At 35.7% G+C, this 19,837-nt stretch overlaps 1 protein-coding gene across 1 annotated transcript; it reads left to right on the top strand.

Annotated features, from left to right (window-relative positions):
* Positions 1–9,577: 9,577 nt before the first annotated feature.
* On the top strand, positions 9,578–19,621 carry LOC145134705 (uncharacterized). Its single transcript, XM_079069548.1, has 27 exons — positions 9,578–9,895; positions 10,011–10,239; positions 10,331–10,461; positions 12,371–12,493; positions 12,565–12,711; positions 12,828–13,375; positions 14,131–14,252; positions 14,339–14,430; positions 14,514–14,739; positions 15,697–15,760; positions 15,892–16,040; positions 16,148–16,218; positions 16,313–16,486; positions 16,566–16,637; positions 16,719–16,820; positions 16,904–16,993; positions 17,071–17,146; positions 17,229–17,325; positions 17,431–17,500; positions 17,625–17,804; positions 17,869–17,991; positions 18,092–18,175; positions 18,271–18,455; positions 18,539–18,677; positions 18,803–18,862; positions 18,983–19,087; positions 19,227–19,621. Exons 1-27 carry the CDS (start codon positions 9,806–9,808, stop codon positions 19,338–19,340), a joined length of 3,663 nt encoding a protein of 1,220 aa, XP_078925674.1. The 5' UTR covers positions 9,578–9,805; the 3' UTR covers positions 19,341–19,621.
* Positions 19,622–19,837: the final 216 nt, after the last annotated feature.

The following is a 19,837-nucleotide window of genomic DNA, read 5'->3' as shown; positions in this document are numbered from 1 at the left end:
TGTATATTTGTGGGTTATTCTCCCACCCAAAGTGCTTATTACGCCTATGATCCAGCCTCCTCTAAAATATACACCTCACGACATGTGGTGTTTGTTGAAACTAAATTTCCTTTTCCTAAACTTACCCCTCACGCTACAGATCAACCTATCTCCCCACCAGATCTTAATCAATGGCTCCCGCTATCCATTCCAATAATACAATCCCATACCACAACCGAACCAATCTCTTCGACACACAATACACCTCCTCCATCCCCATCTCCTCCTCATTCACCTAATATTTTGAACTCACCACCCATACCCCCATTACCTCACAACGAACATCTACATCAACCTCCCATCATTGAAAACCCCAGAATGCAAACTTGTCTAAACCCCAAGCCAAACCAACGATACTTTAACTCAAACTTCCAACTCTACACAGCAGCTCCTACCCATCCCTCTGAACCTTCTAATATTACCCAAGCTCTCAAAAACTCATCATGGCGCACTGCCATGCAAGATGAGTTCAATGCTTTAGAATGAAACCAGACATGGACACTTGTTCCATCTTCCAGTGCTCATAATTTAGTTGGATGTAAATGGGTTTTCAGAACCAAATACAAGCCTGATGGTTCAATCGATCGCCTAAAAGCCCGACTAGTTGCAAAAGGATTTCATCAACGTCCTGGCATTGATTATCGGGAAACATTTAGTCCAGTCCTTAAACCAGCCACACTCCGTCTTGTGCTCACTCTTGCAGTCTCTAATAATTGGTCCCTCCGCCAATTAGACATAAATAATGCCTTTTTACAAGGACATCTTCATGAAGCAATCTACATGTCTCAACCTCCTGGCTTCACAAATCCTTCCCTTCCCAACCATGTATGCAAACTAAATAAATCCATATATGGTCTACGTCAGGCTTCACGAGCCTGGTATGATGAACTCAAATCTTATCTTCTTACTTTTGGTTTCAAACCAACAATATTTGACTCCTCACTTTTCATCCTTAAAACTTCTACAACATACATTCTAGTTCTTGTATATGTCGATGACATTATTGTCACAGGTCCTTCCCCCACTCATCTCTCCACCTTCATCTCCCATCTAGCTGTTAAATTCTCCCTCAAAGATCTTGGTTCTCTCTCATACTTCTTAGGAGTAGAAGTCCTTCCTCATTCTAAAGGTATTTTCCTTTCTCAGCACAAATATATCCTTGATATACTCACATGGGCCAACATGCGTGAATGTAAACCAATATCAACACCGATAACTACCTCTGAACCCTTAACTCTCACAGGCGGTATCCCTCATCCTACTCCCACTGAATATCGGGCACTAGTAGGTGCCTTACAATATCTATCCTTAACAAGGCCGAACATCGCATTCACAATCAACAAGTTGTCTCAATTCATGCATGCTCCAACATCACTTCACTGGACAGCCCTGAAACGTCTTCTACGGTATCTTCATGGAACATTATATCATGGTCTTCTTTTACAACACAAGTCTCCTCTCACACTTCACGCTTTCATTGATGCGGATTAGGCAGGAGATAAAGACAATTACAGAAGCACCACTGGCTACATTGTTTATCTTGGCTCCAATCCAATTGCCTGGAGCTCCAAACGACAGAGCACACTTGCAAGAAGCTCTACAGAGGCTGAATTTCGAGCTGTTGCTTCCACCACCACTGAAGTTCAATGGCTCACCTCATTACTTAGTGAACTCGGGTTCTCCTCAAGCACACTTCCCACTATCTATTGCGATAACTTGAGTGCCACATCCTATTCTGCCAATCCAGTTTTTCACTCTCGCATGAAACACCTTGCCTTAGATTTCCATTTTGTGAGAGAAAAAGTACAACAAGGAACTTTGCGAGTACAACACATTGCAAGAGATGATCAATTAGCTGATGCCTTAACCAAACCACTATATCGACCACGTTTTCATCACCTGGTTTCCAAGATTGGCCTCATCTCCAGATCGTCCATCTTGCGGGGGCATATTAAGATATAACCTGATCAGATTCATTCTTATCTCTACCCATTCTATTCACGTGTATTTTACTTAGTCAATATTGTTTTAGTCTTCCGTATTTATCTCCTAGTATAGCTTTACATTCAATTATATATACTCCTGTATACATGTTATGTAAATCAACAATAAAATCAATACAGATAACCTTCCCAAATCTATTTCACTATTCATACACATAGTATAGTTCATGAAATGGAAGATACAAAGGATGATGATAGTCATTATAATGTTTTTGAGATAGATTCTTAACAAGAGCTTAATATTTTATGATGATTTTAAAGATGATCTAGAGGATGAAAACTTTATAGTGTCTGCGATTAAAAACTCCAAACATCAAGATGATATCATAATGAAAAATGCATTACTAACCTCCATTGTATGATAAAATATTCAATTTATATATATATATATATATATATATATATATATATATATATATATATATATATATATATATATATGCAAAGGTTCATGTGAGACAAAGAAAATTTGTGAGACAATGGGACAAGATCTGAATGGTTCATCTAGCTAGATTTAAGGTTGAGATTGAATGAAATTAAATGAAGATGATAGCGGTGGCTTATTTGTAAATACATGAAAGTTTGGGATTAATAAAGGACTTAGGGGGACAATATCGTAACTTTGCTTTTTAATTAATCTGAAATCTCGATTCATACGTTTTCTTCATCCTTTGCACGCAGAAAACCATATCCCCTGATGAACACTAAGAACCCTTATTCTTCATTGTCTGCCATCTCGATTAACGAGTCGATTTTAAATCGCGATCATGTTTTTCTTTCAACCTAATGATTCCTCTCGTTATTTTTTCAACTTTGGGATTCATTTGATTCTGATTGAAAAAATCGAGTTCAGATCTTGATTGAAAAACCCTAAAAATCCTATTACTCAATGTCATTATGATTTTCGTCCTTGTGATTTCGATTATGATTTTAAATTGTATATATATTTTGTCTCTAAATCTATCATTCTTGAATCAAGTTATCGATTTCTACCATTCTCAAATCACAAAAATAAAAAATGTATCGAGCTCTGTTTCATCTCTCAATGATGTATAAATTGGATTCAAATTTTAGTTTTCATGCAAAAGGTAAATACTCATTTATCATAAACATGGAACTAACTATTTAATTTGTTTTGCCATCCTTCTTATTTAACTTTTATGATCAATGCTCTTGAATCATTCTAGATTTTAATTCTAATTATTTTATGATTATGATTTGTATTCTGGTTATGGATAATAAATGTTGAGGTTGATCGGTTATTATTTTGGTTATGATTATGATTAGTATACAAGTTATGCTTATGATTAATATTCTAGTTACAGGTGGTAGATGTTGAGATTGATTGGTTTATATTTTATTCAGGTGAATAAACAATGGTATAATTTCACCTCTATGATTATCATTATAGTAACAGGTTGCATGATTTCAATTTAATTTTGAGGTATTTTTTTCTATTTTTCTATTCATCTTTCTATAAGATCGAGTTTGGCATAATTGGATTTGGGGGCATGTTCTGGATCATGTAGATTCTAAATCATTCTATATCATAGGCTTTGATAAGTTGTTATTCTATTTGTTCTAATTTATGAAGTATTTTTTTTTTTCTGGAATTGCTTACTGTAGCATTGAACTTGTTTATTGCATCAAGGGTTAGTGGAATATTGACGTGGGTAGATAATGTTTTCTGCATAATAAAAAGCTTGTAAAATCATGTTACATGTATACTGCAAACTTTTGTACCCATGTCATAAATAATCTCAAGATAAAAATAACTGAAGAATCAAAGTAATGTAGAAAGGTTTATAAGGAGACTCATATTAAAATGATGAGGGAAATGATAAATGCAAGAAACACATTTGAAGGGCGTGGATAGAATTCCTAAAAGATTTTGAAGTCTTTTATTATGAATGTCATTGGACGTATTTTTAGAATGACGAGGGAAAGGATAATTCATGTTTAATTTGATCACATTTTTCATCTATACCTTTACTTATTCTTACAATTTTACAAACTTTTGATGTTTATTATTAATTATCCGTAGTTTGTATAATCATGGTACTTTGTTTTGATGAATATGTAACACTCGGATTCAGGTATGAGTTTTATGTTTTAATCATGAAAAAATTTCGTGGCCACGACTGTTGAAAAGGAACACAAAAAAGGAAAACATTTTCTAGTGATCAATCAAATCAGCATATCCCTTCTTCCCAAAATTAAGGCTTAATCACAGCCCGTTTCCAGCTCATTCACATTTACTAATTGGTGTACCCCTTCCATGTACGGGTCTTGTATTTACTATAAATTGTAGCTTCCAGTTCATTGTAAATATAAGAAAAAAGTAATCAATACAATTAAAAGTATTCAAGCTTTCTGTTTTTTATCATGGTATCAGAGCAGTGAGACGATCCATGAACCAAGCCCTCCTTTGAAGTTCATCATATACCCCAATCCTAGAGTTGCCATGACTGAAGACAGTATCTCAAACCAAAGCAATACTAATGAATCTATTACAACCCAACTCGCAAACTTATTCAAAAACAGCCTCAATAGCCAAAATCCAAACCCCAAACTTTCTGATAGCTTGAATATTAGTCTCAAGATAAACAACCATAATTATGCCCTTTGGGCTCGGATGATCTGAGTTGCTATAGGAGGTAAATCCAAAAGACTGTTAAGCCATCTTTCAGGAAATCCATTAAATCCTTTGGATGAAGGGTACGACCAATGGGAACAAGACGACTTAGTTGTATTCTCGTGGCTCATACAAAACATAGAACCCGCCCTTGCCAGCAATCTTACTGAGTTTCCCACTACAAAAACATTATGGGATGCCATGGTCGTTACTTATAGCAGTGGGAAAGACAAACTTCAAACCTCTGATTTACACGTCAAAGCAAATGAGTTTAAGCAGAATGGTTCGCCCCTTGAAGACTTTTGGATTACTTTGCAAGGTATATGGGGCGAGATTGAACGGATGGATCCAAATCCAATGACTTGTGCAATCGACATAGCAACGTATAACAAACTCAGGTCAGAACAAAAACTCTTCCAATTTCTAAATGCCCTTGATCGACAATTTGATCCTATAAAAAGAGAAATACTTCGATGAGATCCTTTACCCTCGCCAGAGGGAGCCTACGCGGCTGTTAGGAAGGAGATGGCGCACCAAGGAATTCTTGGAACGACCTATCGAACCTCATCATCACAGTCCGGCGTGGCGGCGGGACTTGTTGTCGGCGGATTAATTGAAAACAATGGGCTAGGGCTAGTTACAAGTGGGTAACAACGCCGATCAGGCTCCATAGGAAAGTCATCATCTCGGGTTGATAAGTCAAAACTAAAGTGTGATCATTATGGTATGCTCAAACACACTACAAACCAGTGCTTCAAATTGGTTGGTTACTTGGTTATCCTGAGTGGTGGAATGACGGACACAAGAAGGCAAATAAAACAACTGGAACATATGGGGGGAAGGTGGACGTCGCCGTCGAAAATAAGAACACCACCAGCAACGACGTCGACCAACCAAGAAATTATGAAGAAAGAGGGTTTGGTGGTATTGCTTCCAGTGCACGAGATGAAGGAGTAGCCACAGGTAGAGTGTAACGCCCCAATTCTCAGGTATTGATTTTGTTTATATAAGATTTTTTCTTGATTTCAAGGCCTACTCGAGGAGTTGGGTGCCCGAATCGTCGAGTAGCAGCGGGTTGGTCTGCGTGTTTAAGTGACCTACTCGTCGAGTCCAAGTAGGGACTCGACGAGTAGGAGCTGGAGGATGAAACCCTAATTTTCGGGGTTTGGCACCCTATTTAAAGGATCATTGGCCTCCCCAGCCTCCCCTTCACATCCCCTTGACATTTCAAAACCCTAATTCGTGTGTGTATGCTTCTTTGGTGTATTTAAGCTTTGAGGAAGGATTTTTGGAGAGAAAAGCTTGGGGAAAACAAGTGATTAGAAGCAAGGAACTCGTGGGAATCAGAGATCTACTTCAGTTGGCACCCTTTTGAAGGTATTAAGCTGTTATCTTGGCTCATTTCTTCCTAGATCTCTTTTGGGTGTTTTTCTTTGGAATCCTTTCTTGTGTTTGACCTAAGATCTGAAGTTGCAACTTCAGATCTGAGCTCTTCTTGGTCTCTAGGTCCATAAAGTTACCAGCTTTGACAAGTATGAGCTTTCCCTCAAGTGTGAGACTTCTTTATAAGCTTGGTTTTGTCATTTTAAGACTCTAGAGCTTTGCATGCACGTAAAGTTTGCAACTTTACGTGATAAACATGCCTTGGAAAGCTGGATCTGCATTATGGAACCTTAACATGGCTTAAAAAGCATCTGTATGGATGAAGGACTAAAGGGACTCGGCGAGTTGGATGGTCAACTCGGCAAGTCCGATGAAGATTGTCGTAGACTCGGCGAGTCAGCTAGGGTTTTCCCAACCTTTGGACACACGTGAACTTTGCGAGTTGCAAGGGTAACACGACGAGTTGGCCAAGGAGTTCACGACCACCAACATTAGGAACTCGACAAGTCACTCAAGTGACTCGGCGAGTCGGCGAGTTATGCAAGGAACTCGGCGAGTGGCTGGTTGTACTCGACGAGTTCAGGTCAACATGGACTGTTGACTTTGATTTTGACCAAGGGTTGACTATTGGACTTCTGGGGCATTTTGGGAATTTATGAACATGGTTTGATGGTAACTATAGGTGGTGGAGTTCGTGTCGGTGATCCGAGAGGTTGAGCTTATCTTTCGAGTCGACAGTTGCGAGGTGAGTTATCCTCACTATATCAACAGGGTCTAAGGCACCAAGGCCGACCCTTTATGAATTGTATCCGGATTATGGCATGATATGTTATTGATTACATCCTGGCAGTTAGGATGGTGATATGCTTATGCTTAGTGACATGGTTAGGTCAGTGTCCTGGTTATAGGATGATGTTATGTTAGTGACCGGTTAGGTCTATATCTCGGTTATTGGGATGTTGCTATGATTAGTGATCTGGTAGATTGGTTTAACTGTTATATGATATGAGCTAGCGTATGATATTTATGTGCACATGTTTTTTTGGTTGGGGGTTGGGTTGAGGCGGTTCTGCTTTATGTTGTAGGCCAACATACCCGGCGGGCGGTCCGGATAGGCTGTAGGCCCTGCGAGGCGGTCCAGTCATGCCGAAGGCTCGGGAGCGGTCCAGATAGGCTGTAGGCCCTGTGAGGCGGTCCAGTCAGGCTGAAGGGTCATTATGCATGCTGTTTTGTCTTAGTTGATACGATATGATTATGGTTATATGAGGTTGGTATTTTGAGGAAACTCACTAAGCTATCGGACTTACAATTTTAGTTTATTGTTTCAGGTACATCGGGGGATCGCGGCAAGGCGAAGGCATGATCGTACACCCTGCATCCTCCTTTACTTATTTTGAAAACCTTTTTAAAATCATTTTAAAAATCCTTTCCTTGATTTGAGACTGGAGTCACACGAGTGTTCCTCCAATTCACTCAAACCAAGACTCTGATACCAACTTGTAACACCCAAAAATTTAAGCCAATTTAAAACTTTCCAAAACATTAAAAACCAATAGTTATTACAGATTTGTTTTCAAAATAGTCTATATTAGCATGGGTAAAATGGCCATTTTATCATTAGAAGGATTCTCAGTTTTCTGACTAAGTATTATTGTATAGAATTAGCCGGGGAGTCGTGGGAGCAGCCAGCAGAGATTCCTCACGTACGAGTTCAACATCCAGTTTGAGAGGTGAGTTTCCTTCAGTAGGAACGGGTCTACGACACCAAGGCCGACCCGTAGTATGATTATGTTAGTAGCTGAGTGTGGGCGAGGCCCGTATCTCCCAGTTAGCCGAATGTGGGCGGGGCCCGTATCTCACAACTTAGTTTGATTATGGATATATGCCTGATTGATAGAATTAGTTCTACTTGATGTCTGTGTGATACTTGCATATATGTGTAGTAGCTGAGTGTGGGCGGGGCCCGTATCTCCATGAGTGTGGGCGGGGCCCGTATCTCTTAGTAGCATGTTATATGTGTATGCTATGTGATAGTTTGGGGAGACTCACTAAGCTTCATGCTTATAATTTCAGTTTTGGTTTCAGGTACTTCCGGTAGCAAGGGGAAGGGCTCGGGATGATTGCAGCGCACACACCATATGTTTCAGCCTGGGATGTTTATACTCTGATATTTTGATATACATTGATATGATGTTTGAGATATTATGACATGTGTTTAGATAATTATGATTTATTTAATATTTTAAAACGAAAATTTTGGTCTGTATACTTGGGATGTTTCAATAACACCATATAATGGCATATAAGTGATGGTATCAAATTATTCCAATCACAATAATATGCATGTATAGATAACATCACCTATGATTTTTGAATGTTTTTATTTGTTGTGTTGAATCCTTGAATCATACATACATACTATCATAACTGATGTTAATGTATGTATGCCGAATATTTTATAAGACAAATACATAATTTTTAATGTCCATGTTGAACTAATGATTTCCTTCGTTGTGATGAATATCTGATAGATAACAACACCATGTATGACATATGAGTAATGGTATGCGATTAATATAATCACACCATGTGATGACAAATTATTCTACATAAGTAATGGAATATGAGTAATGTTTTTCAATTATTCTAATCAGAACGATATACTATGTAATGTGTAATGTAACAACAATATAATAAAACATGACCAAATGCCTCTTTTACTTCATGCAAAACTAGCCCAAATGCATCTTTTACTTAACATGCTATTGAAAAGGAGGTTGTAACTAACATTAACCTTTCACTAAGATAATCAAAATAAAAACCCAACGATAAAACATGTTGCAAGCTCCAAACATCAACATGGTCACACATTTCCCTACGATGCCAACACAAATCTTACAAACAAGCATAAAACATACAACATTATACTTAACAATAAACATACTATTGGTCTAACCATAATAATATACAATGCTATCCAAATTTAAACAAAATCATGCTAAAAAGCCATCTCCATCCATTTGTGTTTGAAAAAAAAAATTCAAATTTAAAGAAAACTATGATGAAGCTAATAAGAGCAGTAAACAATGCATCAATTTACACTAATTGTGACTTATATTTTGAAAGTATGCACCTATTCTTAAACATGACTTAAGTCGTGAGAAAGAGGAAGTGATACATTAGACTCGTTATTCATTTGAGATTTTTATTAAACAAGTAGAATGAATAGATAGTTTAAAAGAATCTACTCAATAACAATAATTGTTTTGTACATACCTCGGAATAACAATGATTGTTTTGTACATACCTCTGATTAGCAGAAGGTTGCTAAGTTCCACACCGTCTAGCTTTTTTTTTTCCTCTGGGCTAGAAGCCCTTTGGTCACTCCGTCTAGCTAATGGTAGTTTTTGTGTTTATCCCAAAACAAAATTAGTTGAGGGCTACTCACTTAGCAAACATTAATGACATTTGGTTGCCGGTAGCGGTGACATACCTATAAAATATTATATATTTCTGCGTAGTCTGTACCGAGCCACATCACTGCTCTCACCTAAACCTGCCCTTTCCTACTTCCTTCCGCGTCGCAACTCTCAACCCCAACTCCGTTTCATTATAAACACTCACAAACCCTTAAACAAATCATTTTCCCGTTTCAATCATTACATCTCCTTGCAGGGTAATATATTTCATCAATTCTTTGTAATCATCTGCAAAACCAACTCTGAAACGAGGGAGGAATCTAAACATGGTAGAAACAAGGCGCACCTCATCTTCTTCGAAACGCACACTCTCATCACCATGTTCTTCTCCGCGCTCTACAGGCAAAAGATCTAAGGTATTGTTAATGGCCATTATAATCCAAATTGTGAAGACCTAGGGTTAACAAAACCCTTGTTATTGTCGAATTGTGTTTGGAATTGGTTCAATTTTCTTACGGTTGGTGGTGGCAGGCTGCGGAAGGGGCATCGTCGTCTACTACAAGCTTACTTGAAGAGCCAATTGATGCAGTGGCGAAGGAATCAGGCGTGTGTGAGTCTCAAGAACAGGAGGTCCGGTCGGCTGATCCGACTAAGAAAGAGATCGATGCATGTGGTGACGTTGTGCTTACTAATATTCTAGATGAAAAGTCTCCAGTTATGCAAGTGGATGGCGAACCGTTGGTGTCACCTATGTCTTTAGGTGCTTTGAAGTTTTCATCTTTCATTTTCTCATTGCATGTCTTATAAAATCTTTGTTACTGTTCCTACCTTTTATTCTATATGGTTTTTAGGGGATTCTGTGATCGACTCAGAGATGACTGAGACCAATGGTGGTTCAACGGTGTTAAATCGCTCCAAGAAAAGACAGTCAAAACCTAATGTTGGGGTTGCATGGGGGAAGCTTCTTTCCCAATCCTCTAAGGTTATATTTCTAAAGTTATCTTGCAATTCTAAGTTTCTAACTCCACTCTTAGTATTTATCAAGACATGAGCAAACGATTAGACATATTAGGGGTTATATAGAGCAAATTGGTACATATGTAAAATCATTAGTTAAAGTAGTAATACCAACTTGTAACATCAATAAAGATAACGTGGGACATTGTCTTATTAGAAGTCTCAATCATTCTTGATCTTCTATAACTTTAGAAAACCCATACCCTTACCATCACACCATAAAATGATTTATCAAGTTCTAGTTTCTACTGCGTTTAGATTTTTCCTTGAACTTGTGAAATAAGATTTTCACCATTATGTCTTTGTGCTAGTATTATGATTTTTGATTTTTTTTTCCATGGTACATATCACAATGTTTAGGTCTCTACTTCTTCACTTTGTGAAGAAACATGCAAGGATCGCTTCTTGTCCAAAAGTCGACTTCTTTCATGTCACATGACAATGAAGAGAGTTTAAGATTTTGCTTGGTAGATTCACGAGACATTAGGATTTCATTAGATGTTGCATCTTCTGTTAAAAGAGCCACATTGAAATATTCACATAGCTTGTAATTTTGGGTCATGGTACTCTTTTGCTCTTTTCAAGCGAAGTTCATTTTTAATACCATATAATTTGCCCATCTATGACCTTTTGTAACATCCTAATTTACAAAGTACACCCAATTTTTTCTTTCTAAAATAAAATTAACTGAATCTTATAGGCAATTCACTAAAGATGTACTTAGGTACCCAAGGTGACATACAAATTGTATCAAACATGCTCAACCATACATACAAAATAAATAACAAAGCGCATAAGGCGGGTATAACTAACAAAAGATCATAAGACAAAAAGGTATCCTTTTGATAAGACCTGTTATTCGAGACACAGGGATTCTCCTAAAACAGAGTAAAACTCTATAATTCTTATTCCATAATAATCCAAAAAAGTCATATCAAAACCCTATATATAAGTGTGAATAGATAATCCTACCCTAAATTAAAAGATACTAACAGATATCCTAATTTTAAATAAAGATAACTACTAATTTGAAATAATAATAAAGGGATAATTATCGGAGACATATCACCTTTCTACCCCAAGAACCACAATTTATAAAGCCTAATTGTGATTCAATCTTCAAGAAGATAGTAAGAGCTCGTTCCTTGATTTTGTGATGTTAATCTAACAAAAAAGTGTTACATTCATTAAGACCTCATTACCTCAATCCCAAAGCTCCAAAATACCAACTCATCCAACAATACATGGCCCATTTCAAGCTATATATATATATATATATATATATATATATATATATATATATATATATATCAAGCATTGTTGCATTGGCATGTTAAATGAACTAATATGCATTCATTGCATGACTAGCATCATATTTACTTTTAATTTCTCATATAGGTAATGTACTTTCAATATTAGCACAAAACACCCCATATGTATTTATATGTGCTTAATACTAGATTCCAACACATTTTTTCCCTTGTCATATGTCATATCTTTTGGGTTCAAATGTCCATCACATAAAAGAAATCTATCAAAATCTCCTTGCCCCCCTTGTTTTCTTCATCCACAAAGCCAATGTGCCTTTTAAGCATATAACTTTCAAGACTTCAGTTTTCAACTGCAGCACAAGTTAATAAATAGTGGAAACTCGACACATGAATATGTTCCTGATCTTTCCCTTCCTGTTTATGATTATTCTCTAGTCATGATATTTGAATTGAAGTTTTTATGGTATTGCATGAGATGGATTTTCTTTTTGGGCTTCTATATTTTTCTCATTGTCATGCAAAGTCCTACTTACTAATATTTTCTATGACAAACTATTGTTGGAATGTTTGTGATCTTATAACAAATGCTTTTATGATGTCCAGATTCCTCATATTGTTATGGATCGTTCTCTATTCACTGTTGGTCAAGGCCGCCAATGTGACTTATGCATTGGTGATCAATCCATCAGTAAATCATTGTGTAGCCTTCGACACATAGAGTCAGAGGTAATCTTAATTTTCTTTCTCGTTTTTGCAATTAGCTTATGTAACATTATTATTCTGTTTATTCTACACAGCGAGGAGGTTCGTCCATTACTTTACTTGAAATCACGGGTGACAAAGGCGCTGTCAAAGTCAATGGCAAAATTTATCCTAAAAAGTCAACTGTTCCACTTAAAGCAGGAGATGAGGTGATCTTCAGTTCATCAGGAAGGCATGCTTATGTATCCTAAACACCATCTTCATACTTCATGGTTTCTTATGTTCCTTTTTTTTTTCAATTATGTTCTCACCGTGCATCATTAAATGGAAGGAAACAACTTCCTTAACATAGTATCAGATATTTCAGAAGCAATTGAATGATGCTATGCCTGCAAGTGTGACACCTTCACTGAGTATTCTAGAAGCACATAACAGTTCACTTAAGGGACTGCAGCTTGAGGAAAGATCTAGAGACCCATCTGATGTTGCAGGAGCATCAGTATTAGCATCTTTGTCAAGCATCCAGAAAGAGTTATCACTTCTCCCGCCACTTGGCAAGGGTTTGCAATCTGGAATGCCACCTGTACCATCTCCAGATGGGAGAGGTAGTGAATTTAGTGAGAAAGCTGTTGTACATGATCCGGTTGATGCAGAAGTGGGAAAGGTCCCTGAGGCAGGTCATGAATTAAGGCCATTACTGAGGATGCTTGCAGGATCATCGGCTCGTGAGATTGAAATTTCAAAATTTGTTGATGCGCAAAGGGAAATCAGACAACTTTTTAAGGATATTGATATTCCAATCTCGTTATCAGCACGTCGTCGAGCCTATAAGGACAGATTAAAAAAACATATTCTTGATCCTAATACGATTGAGGTTTCGTTTGACAATTTTCCGTATTACTTAAGGTGCAAACACTAAATCAGTTTTGGATATATAATAGGTTAATTGTGTCAATTCACCTAATAGCAACAAACTTTGCATTTTTTTTTACCAAAATAGGCAATGTACTTTATTTTTTAATCATAATATCAACCAATTTGCAATTTTTTTAACGATTTTAATCATAATATCTCTGGCCACTACCTCTATTTTTTCGGCTAACAATTAAAACAAAACCAAATGTGAATCTTATTAGGTTTCTAAGTTATATATTGTCAAAATGGGTAGAAAAATAAAAGTTGGTTGCTATTGTGGGTACAAAATAAAGCATGTTGCCTATTTTGATAAAAAGTGTAAAGTTTTGTTGCTATTTGTCTTATTTTGTGCTGTGCGTTCAACAATTTTTTTTTTTTTTTTAATCTTGCTTGATCTTTCTTTAGAGCTAGATTTTTTGGTTATAATTTTATTATACACAAATAAATTAGATATTAGAAGACATTCACTTCTTTATTTTATTTTTCATTTTCAACTTTGGTGGGCATTTTTGTAACATAGTGTCTTCCTTCAATGTTTTAGTTTGCATACCTTTCATTCATCCTTTGTTCAATCTGATCATATTAATCTTTATGTCTAAACTCTCTTACTGACAAACTGGAAGTTTCATACTTGATGGTAGTTTTTTATGTAAAAATGAAAAGTTTCTTTGTTTTATGTGCATGGTGTCCTGATTATTATGTATAGACATTGTTAGTAATGTTGCTATTTGATTAAAATTCTACAGTGAAACCACAAAAAGTGTGTTGATTGCTTCAACATATATACATTTGAAGTGTAATCAGTTTGTGAAGTACACCTCAAATTTACCTACCGTATGCCCCAGAATACTATTATCTGGCCCAACTGGTACTCCTTCAACCGTTTGGGCAAAAAAAAAAATATTTCTTGTTTTTTTTTTTACATGAAATTATAATTTGTATGGCTTTACACAGGTTCAGAAATATACCAAGAAACATTAACAAAGGCTCTTGCCAAACATTTTGGTGCCCGATTGCTCGTAGTTGAATCTCTTTCATTACCTGGTGTAAGCTCTTCATAAAATTTGCAGTTTACTCTTTGATATTATTTAACCATCCTTAATGGACTTGTATTGTTTTATTATATCAGGGATTATCAGCAGCTAAGGAAACTGACACGCCGCTGAAAGAGAGCACAAGGGCAGAAAGGGCAAGTTTTTTCACAAAAAGAGTTTCACGTGCAGGTGTTATACATTCTAAAAAACCAACATCAAGTGTTGAAGGTGATATAGTAGGTGGATCCTTTACAGGTTCTCTTGCTCTGCCAAAGCAAGAGGCATCCACCGCAACATCAAAAAATTACACTTTTAAAGAAGGTATATATATATAATCCTTGCATTCTAAATGGTCTATGTTGCTGATGTCACTATATAATTGTATCTTATCTTGTTGTTTTTTGACTTAATTGGGTTAAGCAATTGATCTGGACAACTATACATGGTTGTTCTTTTTTGACTTAATCTGGAGAGAATGACTTAATGACATAAGCTAAAAAGCATGACTTAATGTATTCAGACACTAACCCTTTACTTATTTGCCTTCTTTTTTCTTCCTAACTCGTCTCACAATTGATAAAATTGATGATTATTCTGAATTTTTTTTTTGGAATGTAAGGGTAGAGTTATCGTTTAGTCTCATTTAGACGGTTTATTCAGTCTAGAAAAGAAACAAACTTTATTTATGCAACACTTTATTCAAACAAACATCATTACTCATTCAACCACTTTACCTATACAGAACTTGGGGGTGTTTGGGATTGCTTATTTAAGGTGCTAATAAGCACCTTCGAGTGTTTAGATAGAATAAAATGAAAAGTGCTTATTGACTTAAATAAACAGTTTTTGGTAAGTTATTTTCCTTCTAACTTATTTGAAAGTGTTTATTATATGTGAAGCCAGTTAACCCCTTCAGGCTTTCACCACCGTTTTAACCCTAAAAGCCATATGTATTGTACCCTTGTTTTTTTTTCATGATGGGTGATAGATACCAATTTTACCCTTTTACCCCTAATCCCTTTTGGTCATTTTACATGTATAAGCAGAACTTGCCAACCACTAAAAACCAACTTATCTGTTTTGTTGCATTTTGGTACCCCATAAGCTAATCTGAACACTTTTCCCTACACTCTGTTTTGGTACTGCATAAGCTAGTAAGCACTTCAAAAACATAAACTTTTTAAAATAAGCAATCCTAAACAACCCCTTAATAGGAGAAAAAAGAAACAACTCGTAACTTCATCTATGTAATGGAAAATTTCAATTTACATTTGGCAGGTGATAGAGTTAAATATGTGGGTCCCTTGTCATCTGGATTTTCTCCTCTACAAGCTCCCGTGAGGTATCTTCACTTCTACATCCATTGAGTTCTTTGTTTTTGTTTAAACTCAAGAAGAAATGCATTGGATTCTTAAAAAGTATTGCTTGTTAAATGTGTGTATATATATATTTACTTATTTATTTATTTCATAGGGGTCCTGCATATGGTTATAAGGGAAAAGTGCTTCTTGCATTTGTTGAAAATGGGCATTCCAAGATTGGTGTTAGATTTGATAAAAAAATTCCAGAAGGCAATGATCTTGGAGGCATTTGTGAAGAAGATCATGGTTTTTTCTGTGCTGGTAATAATCCAAACATTTAAGTAATCCGTACTTTTTCATACCTTTCATTGTTAGTTACAGTTTGAATTAATAAATAAAAAAAACTTCTTTTTTGGTATCATATGCAGCTGAATTTCTTCGCCTTGATTCTTCGAGCTCAGATGACATTGAGAAGCTTGCAATTAGTGAACTTATTGAGGTAGTTTTGAACCTGCTTTTCTTTAAAAAAAAATTTATACTGTATTCATTGAAACAATTACAGAAAATGTTGTATTTACTATTTATCCATGCAGGTTGCTATAAAAGAAAGTAGAATCAATCCATTGGTAATATTTGTAAAAGATATAGAAAAGTCAATGCTTGGAAACCCTGATGCCTATGCTTCTTTTAAAAGTAAGCTTGAGAAATTGCCTGGGAATGTGGTTGTCATTGCTTCACATGCTCAAATGGACAACCTGAAAGAGAAAGTAAGAATTTAAATTATAACATCAAATTTTATATGCCAATCATTTACACTTTTATTTAACTAATTTAATTGTTTTGCAGACTCATTCTGGTGGATTAGTGTTTACAAAATTTGGGAACAATCAGACTACATTACTTGACCTGGCTTTCCCGGTAAGTTCTGCTAATTTTATTTTTTGAAACAAAGGTACTTCAAATAAACATCAATTAAAGATGTGATGTGATTAATTTCAGGATAGTTTTGGTAGACTAAATGATAAAAGCAAAGAAAGCCCAAAAGCCTTGAAGCAAGTCACTCGTCTTTTTCCGAACAAAGTCACCATACAGACGCCTCAGGTAACTAAATCCCATTTTAGGATTTTGTATGTGTTTGAGGATATTAATTAATGTTTTTAATTTTATAACCATGTCCATGGCAGGATGAAACATTACTTTCAGACTGGAAGCAACAGTTAGACCGAGATACAGAGACCTTGAAATCACAGTCAAACATTATCAGCATTCAAACAGTGAGTATACTATTATGATTTTTTTAATCACTATTTAAAATTTGTAGCGTTATTTTCACTCAATGTCATGATTTCAGGTTTTGAATCGAGTAGGTCTTGGTTGCTCAGATCTTGAAGCAACCTGCATAAAAGATCAAGCCTTGACAAATGAAAGTTAGTTCCATTTTTTCTTCAATTATTTTCATTTTGTTTTATTTTTTTAGTTTCTAAGTAATTGCTCTTTTTGTTATAATAGATGCTGAAAAGGTTGTTGGATGGGCGCTTAGTCATCACTTTATGACAAGTTCTAAATCTTTTGCTAAAGACACCAAAGTCGTGATTTCTAGTGAAAGGTATCCTTAAAAAGGAACAAACAAAACAAGAGCAATCCATTATTGTTCTTTCATTATTTTATTGTATATTCATGCTTACTTTGTGTTTTATGCTATGTATTGTAGCATCAAGTATGGGCTCGACATATTGCAAGGTACTCTTAATGAGAGTAAAAGTTCAAAGAAGACACTAAAGGTAAAAAAAAAAAAAGTAAAGGCTGCTTCTTTCCATTATGCAACCAAGTAAATGAGACACATGTTCATATACAAGTAGAAGAATTAAATTATAAAATAATGAGATGAGATGAGATTGATTGCAGGATGTGGCTACTGAAAATGAATTTGAGAAGAGACTCCTATCTGAAGTTATTCCTCCAAATGATATTGGTGTTAGTTTTGATGATATTGGAGCTTTAGAAACAGTGAAGGATACTTTAAAAGAATTGGTGATGCTACCTCTCCAAAGGCCTGAATTATTTTGTAAAGGACAATTAACAAAGGTAAAATTATATATTTTTTTTCTTTGTTGTAACGGAGGTAAGTAAAGTTTTTGTTGTATTCCAGCCTTGCAAAGGAATTTTGCTTTTTGGGCCACCTGGCACTGGTAAAACAATGCTAGCAAAAGCTATTGCAACTGAGGCAGGTGCAAATTTTATCAACATATCAATGTCAAGCATTTCTTCAAAGGTATTCTCACTGAAAATAAAAAATCTCATTTTTGATAATTTTTAGGTTGGTAGAAATGAATATAATTAGCATGTTGATGTTGATGGTTGTTTGTTTGTAGTGGTTTGGTGAAGGGGAGAAGTATGTGAAAGCGGTTTTCAGTCTTGCGAGTAAAATAGCTCCCAGTATTGTGTTTGTGGATGAGGTTGGTACTGGTACAATTACAAAGCTTGTATCAATTAGTTATTTATCAAATTTTCTTAATAGATTTTTTGTGATTTAAAAAAAAAAATGTAATAGGTGGACAGCATGTTGGGTAGAAGGGAAAATCCAGGTGAACATGAAGCAATGCGGAAAATGAAAAATGAGTTTATGGTGAATTGGGATGGATTGCGCACAAAGGACAGAGAGCGTGTACTTGTACTTGGTGCCACCAACAGGCCTTTTGATCTTGATGAGGCTGTAATTAGGAGACTACCTAGGAGGTTGCTAAATCTTTTTCTTTTTCCTTTTTCCTTTTTTTCGGTAATAATATGATATATATTATAATATAATATAATATTTGCAGGTTGATGGTGAATTTACCGGATGCCGCAAACAGAGAGAAGATTCTAAGAGTGATTTTGGCAAAAGAGGAATTGGGACCAGATATTGATCTTCAAGCCGTGGCAAATATGACAGATGGCTACTCGGGGAGTGATTTGAAGGTTATTATCGTCTTTTTCTCTCTCTCTCTCCCTCTCTCTCTCTCTGTCTCTGTGTGTGGATTTGGGGTATTTTTTTACTTTGTGTGTAGTGTTTGGTTACTGATAGAGTTGTGTTGGAATTTCAGAATCTTTGTGTGGCAGCTGCACATTATCCAATAAGAGAAATTTTGGAAAAGGAAAAGAAGGTTTGTCTCACTTTTTAGTTTTTAAAAAGATGTTAGCATCCAATTAATATATATGCACAGCTTGACATACTATTATTATTAAATCTTTATGTTGATTTATGAGATTGTTTGTATGCACAGGAGAAGGCTGCGGCATTGGCAGAAAACAGAGTGTTACCTCCTTTGCATAGCAGTGCAGATGTTCGGCCTATAAATTTGGATGATTTTAAAAGTGCCCATCAACAGGTACGTAACAAAAAATATATGTGCATCATTTTTTGACTTGGTTGTAGCACATCCACAGCCACAGATGATTAAAATTTGAGTTGCTCTTTCATTTATAATGAGAAAAAACATGTCATAAATAGAATGTTATTATGTGCAGGTATGTGCAAGTGTATCCTCGGAGTCGGCAAATATGAATGAGCTGCTACAATGGAACGAACTGTATGGAGAAGGTGGATCCAGGAAGAAGAAACTCCTCAGCTATTTCATGTGAAGTCAACCAAACCGAGTGTATAGCAACAGAATCGTCTTTACTTTGTTTGACCAAGAGTTTTTTTTTTTTTTTTTTTTTTTTTTTTTTTTTTTTTTAAATAACCATTATTAGGCAGCCAACTGTATAGAGTAAGACTCGTTAATGCAACTCATCCCATCTCATCATGTTTTCAGATTATCAAACACCATTAACTTTAACTTGGTAGGTCAATGTCAATTTGTGTTGTGTTTCGGGAGTATGTACATTAATACTTGTTAAGTTAAGTTATGTGTGGACTGAAAGCTGAAAAATGTCAGTAAGGCTTTAGAGATTCTACCAAATCAAAACTCAACAAACGTCATTATTTTTATTAAAAATTATTCTGCGAGTTGAAAGGCCTCATACTGGTGTAGTTGAATGCATCTTTTTGTACCTCTATTTCACAGTTTGAATGATGGGTTAAATCATTAATATACCATATATGATTAGATAAGCTAAATTAACAAAAGTAATTAATT

Source organism: Lactuca virosa, chromosome 8, assembly GCF_052849685.1.
Source record: "Lactuca virosa cultivar CGN04683 chromosome 8, Lactuca_virosa_CGN04683_v6, whole genome shotgun sequence".
Classification (NCBI taxonomy): domain Eukaryota; kingdom Viridiplantae; phylum Streptophyta; class Magnoliopsida; order Asterales; family Asteraceae; genus Lactuca; species Lactuca virosa.
The sequence above is the reverse complement of the archived record's forward strand: the minus strand, read 5'-3'. Positions and strand labels throughout refer to the sequence as shown.

Coding starts and splice junctions, on each gene's coding strand:
- LOC145134705 (XM_079069548.1), top strand. CDS start 9,806: ATGGTAGAAACAAGGCGCACCTCATCTTCTTCGAAACGCACACTCTCA. Junction 16,638..16,718: donor TACTTGACCTGGCTTTCCCG/GTAAGTTCTGCT, acceptor GATTAATTTCAG/GATAGTTTTGGTAGACTAAA. Junction 17,326..17,430: donor GTCGTGATTTCTAGTGAAAG/GTATCCTTAAAA, acceptor TATGTATTGTAG/CATCAAGTATGGGCTCGACA.